A 17,206-nucleotide genomic window follows, 5' to 3' on the forward strand; every position below is an offset into this window, starting at 1 on the left:
GCTCACAATTTCCATAGGAAGGCCAAAACGGCAAATGATGTGGCTCCAGATAAATTGCTTCATCGCCTCAGCTGTGATTTTTGCTAGTGGCTTGGCCTCAACCCATTTTGTGAAATAGTCTATCGCCACTACCAAAAATTTCACTCGCCCTTGCGCTTGCGGCAGGGGCCCCACAATATCAATGGCCCATTTGTGGAAAGGCCATGAGGAGGTCACTGGAATCAAGTTGTTCTTTGGACGCATGGTGTTTGGCGCGTAGCTCTGACATGCCTTGCATTTTTGGATTTCTTTTAGCGCATCCAAGTACATGCCTGGCCAATAGTAGCCTGAGCTCATTGCCTTGGCAACCACCATGCGCGGACCAGCGTGTATTCCACAGATTCCTTCATGAATCTCCCTAATCACATAGCTTGCTTCTTCAGCATCCAGGCATTTCATGAGCGGTCCAAGATAAGAGCGCCGATATAATGTACCATCAAGTAGTTCATAGTTCTGCGCCTTGTGTCTTATCTTTCTCGCCTGTGCGCGATCATCCGGTAACGTCCCCTCCTTCAGGAATTCCATTATCGGAGTTATCCAGGATGAAGGGGTTGTATGAATTACAAGGACCGATTGCGTTTGTACTGACGGGTTGCTCATCACTTCCACCCTGACATCTTTGCCAAAGTGATCAAAATTAGTTGATGCCATCTTACTCAACGCGTCAGCGGACTTGTTTTCGCTGCGCGAGATGTGTATGATTCTGAAGAAGTCAAACTGCTCAACGAACTTTTTTGCCTGCTCTAGATATAGAGGCATTGTGTTCTCCTTGGCGTCATATAGGCCGTTGACCTGAGCAGCTACCAAGTAAGAATCAACATGGGCCTCTAGCCTTTTAACTCCAAACTTGCGCGCAATGCGCAGACCAGCCAGCAGGGCTTCATACTCAGCCTCATTGTTGGTACTCTTGAAGTCCAACCTAATAGCATAAGTATATTCATGATTATCAGGGTCCACCAGTTTGAGGCCTGCGCCGGACCCTTCGCTGTTGGAGGCTCCATCAGTGAATAGCCTCCAAACATCTTCTTCATCATTTGCTCGCGGAGGGTCTACCTCGCGCTGAGCTTCTTCAATCTTTCCCTCTGGGATTTCCGTGATGAAATCCGCCAAAACTTGACCCTTTATCGCTGGACGGGGCTTATAAGTGATCGTGTGTTCACCTAATTCCAGCGCCCACTTTGTCAGCCTTCCGGAGAGCGCGGGGCGTCGCAAGACTTGCTGGATGTTGTAACCAGTCAGAACTTCAATAGGATGACCATTGAAGTATCTATGGAGCTTGCGCGACGCGTGTGTTAGTGACAAAACTAACTTTTCCATGATGGAATAGCGCGTCTCAGGGTCTGTGAGCACCCGACTCACATAGTATATTGGCGTTTGGATCCCCTTGCGATCCACCAATAATACTGCGCCGATCGCGCGGTCTCCAGCTGACAGGTACAATGTAAGGGTTTCGCCAGGAAGTGGAGCTGTGAGACCTGGCAACTTTATGAGACATTCTTTTATCTCAGTGAAAGCTTGCTCAGCCTCAGGCGTCCACTTGAATTGGCTCTTCTTCAAACAGTTCCTCAAGGTGTTAACGAATGGAGTAGATTTGCTGGCGTGGTTCGCTAGGAACCTGTTGATTGACACCAATCTACCATTCAGCTTCTGAACCTCTTTCATGATGGATGGTGAAGGCATGTCAAGGATGGCTTCCACCTTTTCAGGGTTCACCTTGAAACCATCCTTAGTGACCATTACACCAAGAAATTTCCCCTCTTCTGCACCGAAAGTACATTTGCTCGGGTTGAGCTTCATGTTAACTTCCGTTAGGCGCTGAAGAGTTTCCTCGATGTCTTTGAGCATTTGTCTCTCCTCCCTGCTCTTGATCACCAAATCATCAACGTAGACTTCTAGATTTCTTCCGATTTGTTCACTGAAAACCGAATCCATAAGTCTCTGATAGGTTGCGCCCGCATTCTTTAAACCAAAGGGCATTTTTGTGTAACAAAAAACACCCTTGTCGGTTCTGAAGGCAGTCTTGTCTTCATCCTGTGGTGCCATTTGAATCTGGTGATAGCCTTTGTAGGCATCCAGGAAACATTTGAGCTTGAATGGCGCCACGGAGTCCACCTTTGCGTCGATGTTTGGGAGGGGGTAACAGTCTTTCGGACATGCTTTGTTGAGGTCCTTGAAGTCAATACACATTCTCCATGACCCGTTGCTTTTCTTTACCATCACAGGATTGGCTACCCATGTCTGGTATCGGATCGGGCGGATGATGTTTGCGCGCAACAGGTCCTCCACTTGCTCATTCATGGCCTTCGCCTTTTCATCCCCCATGATTCTCTTTTTCTGAGCAATTGGCTCCACCGACTTGAACGTGTTAAGAGAATGTTGCGCCAAGTCTCGCGGGACCCCCGTCATATCAGAGTGTTGCCACGCGAAAACCGACGTGTATTTTGTGAGCAACTTTTTCATTCTCAATCTCGTTTCGTCTGAAATGGTAGCGCCAATTGTGACCGTTTGCTCTGGAAATTTTGGGTTTAAAATCCACTTCTCTGGCGCATTGTCAGCCATTGGAAGTTTCATTCTCCCTTCCCGCGGCGTGCTTGTCACTGCGCACAAATGATCGCGGTAAACAAATGTTACGCCTGATGGTGTAGGGAACCCCAATGCGCCGTGCGCTGGCGACGGTACAGCATTAAATTGAGCAATCGTTCCCCTACCCAGGATCATATTGTGGCATGACGTGGTGGGCAAGACCAAGAAGTTGACAACTTCGGCTCGCTTGTGTTCATCATCCCCCATAGTTAGTTCAAACTGAATCTGGCCTAGGGGATGTATGATTTCATTTGAGACACCACAGATTGGTGCGTTCACAATTTTGAGCCGCGCTTGGTCTGCCGGGTCTAACTTTCTGAAACACTGCTCATACATAATGTCAGATTCGCTTCCAGTGTCCACCAGGACCTTTGACACTTCGTAATGAGCAATGTGTGTGGTGATGACGAGAGGACTGCTTATTGAAGGGCCTCCCCTGATTCTTGGGAAGATGACTTGCTGCTCGCGCCAATCTCCGTGGATTTGCGCGCTTCTCTTTTTTGACGTCTGCCCTTGTCGTCCCCCCTCAGCCACACAGATTCTTTTGTATTTCTTGCTGGCAGAGGCTCCTTCCGGTTGCTCATCTTCTATTCTTTGGTTTTTTACCAAGTGAGCCAGCCTGCCTGACTTTACATCCTTCTCGATCGCATCCTTTAAATGATGGCATGCGTCGGTGTTGTGGCCCGGGGACCTGTGAAATTCACAATATTTGCCACTGTTTTGCGGTCCCTTGTAGTGTAGTTGCTTGGGGGGCTTGAATTGGACATTCTCAGTACTTAACACCTGTGAAGGTGTTTTAGTGAGGGGCGTCCATATTCTTGGCAGAGGTCTGCTAGGATCTCTGCCGCCCTCCCTCTTGTCACCCTCCCCGCGATTACGAACTTCTTTTTGGGGCTGTGGTGAGGTTGGTTGCGCTTGTTTTTCCGCGGAAGAAAAACTTGTTGGCTGCAACCTGGACCATACAGAGTTCTGTTTGGCCCTCTTCTCTTTGCTGCGCGGTGATTCTGCCTGATGCGCTCTTTCTCTTGCCCTATCTTGGGCAATCTGTTTCTCATTTCTCGCGAAAACTCGCGATGCCTCCATTAACTTGGCCCACGTGGTGGGCATACCATCTTTGCTTACGAGAGCCCGGCGGAGTTGATCACTGCGCGCGCCTTGTATAAAGGCCACGCGCAGGAGCTGCTCAGTTATACCCCCGATTGCCAGGGATTCCTGATTGAAACGAGTGATGTAATCCTCAATCGTTTCATCATTCCTGCGTATGCAGTGCATGATGTCATCAGGATCGCGCGTGTGCCTGCGCTGCTGTACGAAGTGGGCTTGGAACTTTTCTAATAGTTCCTCGAACCCATCAATTTGCCCTGTCGGCAAGCTCTCGAACCATACCCGCGCTGCGCCCGTGAGGCAGCGAGCAAACATATGACACCATGTTGGCATCGTCCAGCTCTCTAGGTTTCCCGTGTTATAGAAACCTTGCAAAAAGTCATCTGGATCTGTTGTGCCATCATATTTGCCCAGACCACTTGGCATCTTTGTCTTGTGCTGGATGGGAGCCTGCGTGATGCGCGCAGTAAACTTTGAGTGTTTTACCAGGATGGCTGGTCTGTAGGGCGTGGTTACGTCCACTTGCCCTCTGACCGGTGGGCTGTACGGCATGTGCAGATCCAGATCTGCTCTGGCTCCAGGCGCCATGTTCACAGGCGCGCGGAGCTGTGAGCCTCCTGCATGAGTATCCCGTGTCTTCCTCATGCTATGCACTTCTTCATCACTGAACTCAGTGTGTGCAGTGTGAACAGAATGTCCTTCTTCCGGCGCGCGCGGCCTCTTTGTAGTCTGCTTATCAAAAGCTTGCCTTTGTGTTTGGTCGGCTAGCTTCTTCTGCTTGACCATTTCGTTGTACTTTTCAATCAGACGCCGCTGCTCGTTTATGAGCCATTCATTCGGATCATTTGCTTCATCTTCTGGACCCATTGGTCCTTTCAGCTTCGCGCCGGCCATATTTTGTAACGTGAGATCGTCTGGAGGAGTTTCAGTCTGGCCGTGAGGGGTTGTGACGAAGGGACGGTTGCTGGTGGTACGCGTAGAATCACGCGGAACCCTCAGAACCTGCTGTCCGTCGTTAACACCCTCACGTTCAATATCCTCCAGAGCTTGATCAACGTTACGAACTCCAGAAACCATGGTGATTGATTTTTTTTTTTTTTTATAGATCTGATGAGATCTGATTGCCGTTTGGTCCCACGGATGGCGCCAATGAAGAAACGTGGATCTACTCACTGGTAGCAGATCTACTTTCCTCGGGTGTGATTATACTATTTCACCGATGGTTCTTCTGGATCAGTGTTCTTCCACCTACAAAATGAACAGCGCCGTTACTTACCCCTCAGAAAGGGACAGAGGGGTCCTCTTTGGGGTAACCCTCCGGCGTGAGAATCAGTATATTTGTGGAGAAGATAATAATGTGTGTCAGAGAATCTCAAGAGTATTTGCTTAATTGCTCAATACCCTTTGGTTGTGAGACTGTGTGATTGTATGTAACTGACTGTGAATGAATGTGATTCAATATGATTGAATGTGTGATCACTGCTTGTAACTGTCAATGATTGAGTATGAATGTGTCATCAAAGTGGAGTTGATGCTGTATTTATAGTGCTAGGGTTACCACCGGTTGGGCTCAACCTCGTTGGCTTCCTCCAATCGCACTGCGCCACGTGTCCTTTGGGACACCTGGCGCTTTCTCGTTGGTTGTAATCACGTGGTAACACATGTGTCATGCTGAGTTGTCGACCTTTCATTTGGCAGCTATCAACATCAGCATATTCTTTCTCCTTAAAAAGATGCCTTCTGGAAGGTTGTCCGATGTGCACAATCAAGGTTGCCCTAATCCTGATTTGGATAAGGACGAGGTTGATTATGTGCACGTATGATATGCGCTCACCCTGAGGATGCGCGGGGTCTTCTCTTTATTCTCACGCGCAGATATTTCATGCGCAGATGTGATATGCACGAGCATGTGATATGCGCCGCGCGCTGATGCGCTGCGCGCATATGTGATGCGCGAGCATATGTGTGCCTGGGCAGATGCGATATACACGGGCATGTGATATGCGCCGCGCGCTGATGCGCCGCGCGCATATGTGATGCGCGAGCATATGTGTGCCTGGGCATATGATGCCTGAGCATGTTTTGGCTTTGTGCCTTCATAATGTCTTTATCTTGTGGGTTGACCCGCCTTGCTCGGTGTTGAGGCGGGTACATACCTCTTCAAATATATATCTTGTAAAATAAATAAAATAAAAAAAATGGAAATTAATTTGATTTTCTAGCAACGATCAGATCACATGCTACAGCTTTGTCCAATGAGTTGTTTCCCAAACCCGAGTCATCATGTTTTGAATACTTACAACAGCAAGCCGGCTAGCGTCAGCGAAAAAGGTTGGTTTGTTGGATGTGGTGTCATTCACTCATGTTTGCTTGAAGATGCTATTATAAACACACAAGAATTAAAGAATGTGATGATGGTTGTAGGCAACTATGACTGATCGAATGGAATGATCGTTTAACCCAATTCTTTTTTACAATTGGTCTTTCTAATGGGCTTGCCAAAATAAAATGAGTATAAAACCAAGTTAGAGATTGGAAATAATTTTAAAGAATGGGCCTATTGAATTTAATTAATTATAATTGAGAAGCTTATTAAAAACCAATTTTTATGTATTTCTTATTTCTTTTTTTTATGATATCCAATGTCCCACATCATAATCGACAATAACGCACTAGTTATCAAGAAGCATGAGGTACCGATGATATTGCATAAACTAGTATTATCTGTAGGATGTAGTATTTTATTTTAATGTAATATTTTCTATTAATGTAAGTTTATAAATTTGGAAAGAAAAAAAATATAAAATATAATATGAAAAGTTATTGAAGTCTTCGTTCATCTAAACAACAACAGGCTTAGATTAGGACTGGCAATTGAGCACATATTAAAGACACGATAAGCTTTATTCAATGTACAAGTAATATTAAAGGATGAATCCATGAATAAACTTCAACCGCATCACATCTAAAAAAAACATGGTTTTGCAAACTAATCTAAAAGTCTAAACCTCAAGGAGTCAAGGGTCTTTTTGCTATTCAAAAATATCATTTTCTAATTGCCCCCACAATCATAACCCCACACTCACAACAAAACAGTACTCAGAACTGTCGGTGCCAGCTGTAAGAAGCATCCCGCAAGATGCGGCAAATAAAACAATTCATTTCTATTAATTATTTTCTTTTCGAAAGTGCAATAAAAGTATAAAACAACTCATTTGTATAAATGAAAAAAATAATGTGTTAAAACTGAAAATATGGAGTACACAATACACAATGGCCGCACACCAAAAAAAACATATAATGCACATAATTAAATGCAAAGCTGGCTTTAAAACAATCTACTAAAAAATTCTAGAACTTGTGATATATTCCACACAGAAGTTTACATGTAAAAATCTGTTGTCTTGCGAATAAGATGAGACGTATTAGACTTAATTTAGGCTCGATGGTGTTGTTTTACTGTGTTTGTCTTCCCGAATTAGAAACAAGCTCATTAATCATGTTATTAATCATGATCAACTAATTTTCAAATATCAAATAATTTGATGATATAAATTGACGGTCTCCATCTAAGCACTGGAAAGTGATGTATGATTTGAAAACTTGCTAATTAAATGATCAGTTGCATACAAAATATATACATACTGTATTAACTATTCGTTTATAGATCTGAAAATAAACAGAAATAGAAAATTATTACGGAATTATTATAAACCTAACCTCCAATTTCACATGGCTAATGGGTCCGGTTCATAATTGCGTGACAGTAATTTAGTAGCTAAGCATATATTGTTTGTATACTTGCCATGGGACCCACAAACAAATAATATGTTTGAATTCTAACGGCTACTTATACCTGCCTTCTTCACTTTATTCTTTCCATCCATTTCTTCTTTACCAAATTTCAATTCCAATTCCAATTCCAATTCCGTTCTAATGGACCGAAACAACGCGCTGGTTCTCGCACTCATTTGGGCCATTGTGGCCTCCGTCGAAGCCCAATCTCCGGCAGCTGCTCCAACACTACCACCACCATCAACCACCACCAAACCACCAGTTGTTGCTCCGGTAACACCTCCGGTGGCACCGGTTGCATCTCCACCGACGGTCACTACTCCCACTCCAGTGAGCTCACCGCCAGCACCTGCCACGTCACCGGTGAGCTCACCGCCGACTCCTGCTAAGACGCCGGTGAGCTCACCGCCTGCTCCGGTGCCGGTGAGCTCTCCGCCTACGGCTATCGAGTCTCCGCCGGTGCCGGAACCTACTCCGGCTCCGGTTGAGGCTCCGACTGCCGAAGTTCCGGCGCCGGCGCCTAGTAAGAAGAAGACGAAGAGTAAGAGGCACACTGCGTCTTCTCCGGCGCCAGCACCGGAAGTGGCCGGACCGTCACTTTCTCCCAGTGAAGCTCCGGGACCTAGCGATGCCGCGGTTGCCGATGACGTAAGATTTCTGTTATTCTGTGAATACGGCAGAAAGATAATTTTGAAACGAGTTAAAAAAACGATAAATAGGTTAAAATGAGAAACTTTGTTTAGTTAATTAAAATTTTAATTAGTAGTGTGGGGGTGTTAAGGTGGTTTAGGGTGTCAAACATCACATACTACAAAATATTTAGTCGTTTAAAGAAAGTAAATATATAATTTAGATTTATCTGCTTAATGTTTTAAGGTTGGTGTCTAGTGACGGAGACAAAGTTTATGTTTACTCTAAGTAGGATTAGTATGATTTATTTTAATATAAATACATGTAAAGAATTATAATAAACTAAAACAATCGATCGTGGTTAAATTTTGTGTTATCTCACACATAGATCTAGCTTAATCTGACTTAATAAACTTCTTCTTGGATATCAATTTAGGTGTCATTATGCAAATATTGATCTAGATCTAAGCATTTTTGTTTCAAAATGTAAAATTAATTTATTTAGGTTTAAAAATGTACTGAAAATGGTTAACTTTAATAGCAGAGTGGATCAGAGAAATTGAAGGGCGTACAAATGGTGGTCGGAAGCTTGGTATTGGGATTGGCTGTGTTCAGCTGGCTCTAGGCCCTATATTGTTTTTTTTTTTTTTTTTTTTTGTTCTTGTCATTTTATTTGTTTGTTTTTATTGTAGCTTCTCTCTTCTCTTGTTCTTTTCTTATTTATTTATATTTATTGTTTTAACCATTTATATGTAAGTCACGGCTCGATTTGTGTATCTTGGGTATGGCCCCCTTGCCCTTTTTTATTCTTTTATTGTTACACTCTTCTGGATCCATACATAGTTACATACACCTACTCTTTTATTTGTTTGTCTACCTTTTATAACGTGGTCCATAAATGCATTGTATAGAAATGCACGTGTTATTATTATCTATTGCTCTTAAATGTTGTTTTTTTATAAACGAATATATCTATGTTTTACATGAAAAATTCGGTTCGAAATTCATTAACAAAAAATAAAATAAAATAGGTACACTTTCATGCATTTTACATGTTTATATAGGATTTAAAAAACAAGATTGGAACACAAGCTCTTGCTTGTTGGGTACTCTTGAATCTTGATAGTACTAGAATAAAGTCTAAAAAGACATGTCGGTTGCCTATATATAAATTTAACACCAATCACGGTAAAAGGAAAAAGTCGTAAGCTAATTCTTTACAAGGAAAACTAACATGAATACATGCATACTAAAATGAATGTATAGCATGACGAATTCATAAGTACCCTCAAACGTTTTTATATTGGCTGTTAAAAATGGTTATACATGCCCAACCAAATTATAAAATATTTATATTATACCTTATAAATTTCAATAAAAAGCATCCAAACGATTACAGTAAAGTAGCAGGTAAACAAAATAACAGATAACAAGCCGGGTCGCAACCTTAGGGGGGGATGGTGTGGTGCGTGATGGGGCTTCCACCAAGCGTGGTGGTGATCAAGCTTGAATCCTTGAAAAGTTACCGTTGAAATCCTTGAAATCCTTAAAAACCATCACACTAAACCATCACACCACCACCCCCACTAAATTCTAATGGATTTAGTTGGGATGAGGTGGCACATGTCATTGGGTGGTCAAAGTGATGAAAATACCATCACAATGAACCAACCCTCCCCCGTTATAAATACATTTTTTTAAAATATCAAACCTTTTCAAGTTTATGACAGTTTTAGCCTTATTTTTTATAACCCGTTAGATTTCTCAATCTTTCCCAAATCTCAGATTTTGTGTACCTTTTTGTAATTAACTAACATGAATATTCAAATGTATGCAAAGTCAGTTTGTTTTTTGGGCTCTACCGAAACCAATAACCAGGCTTCGGTTATGACTGGGTGCTTAACCATAACCAATGTCCGAGCTTCGTTATTGGTTAACCGTTGGTTATAGTTTGGTTTTGGTTAATTGTCCAATTTATTTTTCTTTGTTCCAACTGAAAATGGTTCAATACGGTTTTCTAAACTCGTTTATGAGTGGTTATGTTCGTTATTGGTTAAATTGATAACTAAGGGACAAAACATAAACCTTAACCGATGGCTTCGCCATGGAGATGTCCTTAACCATAGCCGATCGGTTTGGTCGGTTTTCGGTAATTTCCATTTATTTTTCGGTTAGCGGTCGGCGTTTAGTTATAGTTCGGCCTTTTCACACTCGTAGTTACATTTGTAGCACTAGCCTACGTGGATCTTGGGAGCTAAATCAGGTGAGAACAATTTATTGGATCTGTAAATGAAACTAAAAATGAATCCAAGACAAATTTCAAAAACAATTATTCTGTAGATTTTATTGTTGTAATTTACTTTATGATAATGTAACCAACCAATTATATTCTTTGATAATGTGGTAATTCCCTCACTTCCAAATATTCTAATGTATGTAGTCACTCTTTATAAAGGTTTGTGTTAATAAATTACAATATTGAGTTTGATCAACCTGTTGAATTGAAATTTTATGCATACGAAAGTAGCAATGATAATTTTCAATATTAGAGAACTAGAGATGTACAAATCTCGGTTAACTCTGGCCCAAAATAGACTGGCCTACATAGTGTTAAAAGTATGGGCTTAACCCAAGTATCAGAACTATTTAAATGTATGGGCTTAACCTCTTAGCTTTTGAATTAGAGGTGTACAAAAACCGGTTTGGGACCGGTTTTAGGCAAACCGAACCGAACCGGTTTGGGTTTAAAACCGGTTTATAACCGAACCGAACCGGTGTGACCAGGCCGGCCTATCTTGCTTCTAAACCGGTTTATAAACCGAACCGGTTTGAGTCAAACCGGTTTTGACCAGTAGTTGACCAAACCGGTTCGGTTTATAAACCGGTTCGGTTTAGATTTAAAACCGGTTTCGTACACCTCTATTTGAATATGTCTAAAATCCTCTCTTTTGATGAGGGTCAGAGAGCTCAAGTATATTCTTCACCAAATTTCAATTTTAGACGTAACGTTTGTTATAATATAATATTTATTATTATTAGGGAAATGATAGGGGTTAGATGCAGATAAAATAAAGGTTGAATGATTTACGTAACTATGACCGGTTAACAAAGGAATGAAGTCGCTGAATACAGAATAAAATCATTGATACTTGGTACAGTGGTATTAAAAAGTTGGACATGGTTTTATATTTTCAAGGAGGTGTGGGTTCAACACCCGTCATTGTATAAAAGTATATGATTTATGAGTTGAATTAGAGAGCGTGCGATTACAGTTAAAAAAACAATAAAAAACTATTGTTTAACTATTATGAAATTTATCATGGTGATTTTAAATAAAAATGTATAATAAACATGTACCAATAGGGTTGGTGATCCATTGATAAAGACAAAACATTTACACATATTGTGTTGGGATGTATCGGGTTTAAGTCCTACAAACAAAAGATCTAAAAGAAATGTTTGCCGTTAGAAATTAAGGAAATCACCTAAAACGTCAATATATCTCATTTTAATCCTATACCTTATAGCATTCAAAAATTCATTCTTCATCCTCATATCTCCTCTTAATCTTAACTAAAAATTTTTATTTTGAAATTAATTTCTCACTTTTTACAAAACCTTTCGTATTTTATTCCCCATCCCTATTTGTATATCCTTTTTTTATTATTATTTATTTCTCTTATCCATCTCTATTTCTAAAGTTAGTTATTATCGTATGGTATATAGAGATTCACTATTCACGTATCTAAAATTGAAAGATTGTACTTTTAAGGTTTTCAGCTTGTACCGTAACTATTTTGATTTGTATATCAAGATGTTTGGTACTCTACTTTGAGGTTTTCAGCTTGTACCATAACTATTTTGATTTGTATCTCAAGAATTTTGGTATTTACTTCAAGCATAGAAATGGAAGAAGGAGAGAAATATAATATAGAGAGAGAAATAGAGATTGAAATGTGGATGGCTAAAATTTAAAGATAAATTTTGAGTAAAGTGGTCTTTTAGATATGTAGAACAGAGACTTCAATATAAATGTTTAATATGTTACATTTCTTTTCAGCCGGCCCTATGGTTTTTAAACTTCGACTAGATCAATCTATATTGTTACTAGGTTATAAACCCGTGTATTACACGGGTTTGAAAAATTAAATCTCATTCATTCTTATTATATGATTCTGGTTCTTCAAGTTACAATAATCAAACAATTTTAAGATTCTTGTATGGAAGATAAAACACAAACAACTTATGATAATAAACAACTAACTTAAAAGAAACATGTTAGTATTTCGAACACCCTACTCATGATATTACTTCTTACAATGATTTTGTATACAATGGGTTCGCAACACCCATTAATACAACCATTTTCTTATCATTTGTAATAGTCAAGTATACTTTAGGGCCTTAACTTGTAAGATTAAAAAAAAAGTTAGTGTTGTGCCTATAACATACATCACAATGTCATCACCATCAGGATACTCTTCCAAAAAAATATAAATTTTGCTTCATGAATATAAATGGAGATCATCAAGGAAACAAAACTCACCATGACACCACTTATTTTAAAGATCAAAACAACTCATTTTCTATATCAGCTTGGCCCGAAACTCAAGATGATACAAGTTTGTGACAATGAATAAGTACAATGAATTTCACTATCAGTTAACATATGACAAAATAAAATACACATAATTATTAGATCTTAAAAAAAAAATATTGTATGCACCATCATTAATCTACTATTATCCTAGATGGTCAATTCATTTCGGTTGATATCATGCCATAATTGGTTCATTAATGCTACACGACTTCTGTAATTGTCATAACTACGTAACCAATTATTTTGTTTTAGATTAATAAATTGTAGGTGCTAAAGCCTCTTATTTTATTATTATCAATAGTAATAATTAATACTTTTTTTAATATTATTGAAACCACTATCTAGTTAACTTATATGAAAAGTTGTTTCCAACACATGGTGAAAAATGGTAGAAAGACGTGGTTTTGGTTAAATGATTGGGCTGGGTCGAGTCCGTTCACGACTACAAAAATGGAAATTTATAGCGTTTCTTAAATAACGTATACAGCGGTTTAAAAAAAACCCGTTGTTTTATAGTTCACAAATAATAATAATATATTTAATAACGGTAAAACCGCTGTAAAGGTATAAGAAATTCAAAAAATTAATTTGGAACCGCTGTAAATGATAATAACCGCTGTATATATATAAAAAATTCAAAAAAATAATTTTGAAACCGCTGTAAATATAGAGTTACGAGAATTTGAAAATTGTAACGTTATATATGCCCAACTCATACTATTTTTCATGTTCATTCTCTTCTTCATTCACTCTTCTTCCATTTTCAAGCTTTCATCATATTCATGGAGGTAAGAAACTTGAGCTTTTTTTTATGAATATTAATATTATACTTACTCGCTAACTAATCTTATAGCCCTTTAGAGTATATACTCGTCCAAAATTTATCTAATAGAGATAAATTTTGGATTGTCCATTTTCGGGACTGCTTTTTGAATATTATATCTCGTTTAGGATGTGTATATATTTTAACGGGTTGACATTTAAGAAAAATCTGGTGATTATTTCCTTTTACTCTTTCGAGCTTGCGGTTTATACGCATGCTTGGGGAGTTAAGGGGAAATGCTGCCGGTTTTTTCTTAAATGTCAACTTGTTAAAATGTATGCATGCGAGATATAATTTTCAAAAAGTGGGTTAGGATCCGCTGCCTTAGAAAACCGATTACATCATATTCATATATTTATTTGTTTTTTTCAGACGGATCGTAAAGACTGGATGTACGGTCGTTTATCTACTGGCAAAACATATATAAATGGCGTTAAAGGTTTTCTGAAGGCTGCAAAAGATAATCAAGTGAAAGTTGGAGATAAAATGATCTAGTGTCCTTGTAGGAGTTGTGAAAACAACAAAAGATATGATGATATAAATGAAATAGAGTACCATTTGATATCTCGTGGTTTTAAACCTAGATATACTTGTTGGTCAATGCATGGTGAGTCACTTACTGATCGTGGCACGTCGTCAAATAAGGACAGTGATGATAAACACAATTTAATAGATAATGACGATGGTGATTTAAATGACGTCAATGGCAATTTAAATGACATGTATAACGATTTAGGGACTAATATTGGTGACAGTGAACAAGAAAAATTAAAACGTCTATTTGAAGATTCAGAAAAAACCGTTATACACTGGTTGTTTGAAATTTTCGAAACTTAGTGCTGTTTTGAAATTGTTTAACGCAAAGACTAAGTACGGGTGGAGTGATGTAAGTTTCACATATCTATTAGAGGTTGTGCATGAAATGCTTCCGGAAGATAACGAGTTGCCAGTTTCGTTATACAAAACAAAGAAACTTATGTGCCCGATGGGATTAAAAGTGAAAAGAATACATGCATGTCCAAATGATTGCATGTTGTACAGAAAGAAGTTCAAAAATGATCATGAATGTTTTAAGTGTGGTGCTTCGAGGTATAAGTGTAAAACCAAAACCGATGATGTTGACGAAGATGTGAAGAATGGACAACCAGCTAAATTGTTGTGGTATTTGCCAATCATACCAAGACTAAAACGATTATTTTCAAATGAGAAAGAAGCAAAGTTATTGCGCTGGCATTCAGATGATCGTATAAATGATGGAAAATTAAGACATGTTGCGGATTCACCTCAATGGAAAAATATTGATAATATGTATCCAGAATTTGGCAACGAGGTTAGAAACATACGATTTGGACTTAGCTCAGACGGAATTAACTCTTTCGGAGCCATGAGTAGCATTAATAGTACATGGCCGGTTCTTTAATGCATCTACAATCTTCCACCATGGTTATGCATGAAACGAAAATACATAATGATGTCGTTGTTAATTCAGGGTCCGAAACAACCTGGTAATGACATTGACGTTTACTTGTCTCCATTGATTGATGACTTGAAAACACTATGGGGCACATGCGTAGAAGTGTATGATTCTTATAAAAAGGAAAGATTTATGTTGAGAGCCATGATTTTTTGCACCATAAGTGATTTTTCCAGCATACGGTAATTTGTCAGGATACACTACCAAAAGTAAGTTTGCTTGTCTGTTTGTGAAGACAAGACAACTTCGAAGTGGTTGGATGGTTGTAAAAACGGTGTACATGGGACATCGGAAGTTCCTTCCCTGTGATCATATTTATCTAGAGAAAGAGAAAGAGTTTGATGGATCCACCGAGCACGAATCGATAAGGAAAACAATTTGATGCATTTGATCGAGTTAAAAATATAAATACCGTGTTTGAAAAAGTAGTTCGTGGTCAGAAAAAATGTCAAATCCACAATAGGCATAAAACGCAAATCCAGAAGAGGCATAAAAGTCAAATCCACAAGAGGCCTAAAAGCCAAATCAACCAGAGTCATTTGGAAAAAAAAATCAATCTTTTGGGATTTACCATATTGGAAGGATTTACAAGTTAGACATTGCCCTAGATGTTATGCATATTGAGAAAAATGTATGTGACAGCTTACTAGGCTTATTGTTAAACCTTCCTAGTAAAATGAAAGATGGGGTTTAAAGCTCGTCAAGACATGGTAAAAATGGGAATACGTGAAGAGCTTCATCCTGTTCCGACAACCAAAGGTTTTTTTTCTCCGCCTGCGTGCTATACTATGTCGAACGATGAAAAAAAGAAGTTTTGTAGATGTTTACATGATATTAAAGTTCCATCTAGTTATTCTGCAAACATTAAAAGGTTGGTGTCGTTGAAAGACCGTAAGTTGCTTGGTATGAAGTCTCATGATTGTCATGTTTTGATGACACATATGATTCCTATTGCAATTCGTGGATTGTTACCGGATAATATTCGACACACTATCATGAAACTTTGTTTGTTTTTTAACACAATTCACTCAAAAATTGTTGATCCTGAGTCATTGGATGCATTGCAAGACGAAATCGTTGTCACCCTCTGTGAGCTTGAGATGTACTTTCCACCATCATTTTTTGATGTGATGGTTCACATAGTAATCCATATTATAGGAGAAATTAAGGCCTGTGGTCCTGTATTTCTACGTTATATGTACCCTTTCGAAAGATATATGAGTGTTTTTAAAAGGGTATGTCAGAAACCGTCATCGACCTGACGCTAGTATTGTTGAAGGATATGCTTGTGAAGAGGTGACTGAATTTTTCACAGGTTACTTGCACGGTGCCAAAAGTATAGGTGTCCCTCAATCTCGTCACTCGGGTAGACTTGAAGGGGGTCGGAGGTGTTGGCATGAAACCAATCACCCCGGGTCATGATCTTTTACAACTTGCACATTTTGAGGTCCTAAAAACACATGACATGTATTGCTTCATACATTAACGAACACAAGGCAACATTGAGGTCAACATATGTTGGTGAAAAGAAGACTGAAATGTGGGTTGAAAATAAACATAACAAAGAGTTTGCTAGTTGGATGAAAAATAAGGTAACCACAACTTCTGTTGATAAAATTGTGGAAAACTTAGGGCGGGGTCCAAATCCAGGAGTAACATCTTACCAAGGGTACGACATTAACGGTTATATGTTCTACACCGAAAATCAAGATGCAAAAAGTACAATGCATAATAGTGGAGTTACGGTGGTAGCATCAACGACTGAGTTCGACAAAACAGATCATGATAAAAGGTTAAGAATCGCCAAAAATTCTTATTACGGTGTTATACAAGAAATTTGGGAATTAAATTATCGTTCCTTCAATATACGTTTGTTCAGATGTAAGTGGGTGAATAACTGATCAGGTTTTAAAGTTGACAAATATGGTTTTACACAATTTGACCTTTCATCAGATGGCTATGCATCCGAACCATTCATTCTCGCGAAACAAGTCACACAAGTGTTCTTTGTCAAAGACCAAAGCAAACCAAAATACCACATTGTATTGCATGGCAAACGACGTATTATTGGGGTTGATAATGTAACACCCCGACCAAAGGCGGATTATACATCGGGGCGCCACATATTGTTTCATTACTCGTGACACTATTGGGTGTC

The 17,206-nt window shown here is 39.3% G+C and overlaps 1 protein-coding gene across 1 annotated transcript; it reads left to right on the forward strand.

Annotated features, from left to right (window-relative positions):
- Positions 1-7,450: 7,450 nt before the first annotated feature.
- Positions 7,451-9,054, forward strand: LOC143548866 (uncharacterized). The gene is made up of 2 exons (XM_077039923.1): positions 7,451-8,169; positions 8,696-9,054. Exons 1-2 carry the CDS (start codon positions 7,663-7,665, stop codon positions 8,774-8,776), a joined length of 588 nt encoding a protein of 195 aa, XP_076896038.1. The 5' UTR covers positions 7,451-7,662; the 3' UTR covers positions 8,777-9,054.
- Positions 9,055-17,206: the final 8,152 nt, after the last annotated feature.

Source organism: Bidens hawaiensis, unplaced genomic scaffold (assembly GCF_021521415.1).
Source record: "Bidens hawaiensis isolate Kalapana, Puna unplaced genomic scaffold, B.hawaiensis_p1.1 tig00015291_1, whole genome shotgun sequence".
In the NCBI taxonomy this organism is placed as follows: Eukaryota; Viridiplantae; Streptophyta; class Magnoliopsida; order Asterales; family Asteraceae; genus Bidens; species Bidens hawaiensis.

Bases quoted from the DNA above. Each gene is read 5' to 3' on its own strand.
- LOC143548866 (XM_077039923.1), top strand. From the start codon at position 7,663: ATGGACCGAAACAACGCGCTGGTTCTCGCACTCATTTGGGCCATTGTG. The intron at 8,170-8,695 runs GTAAGATTTCTG...CTTTAATAGCAG, and splicing joins ATGCCGCGGTTGCCGATGAC to AGTGGATCAGAGAAATTGAA.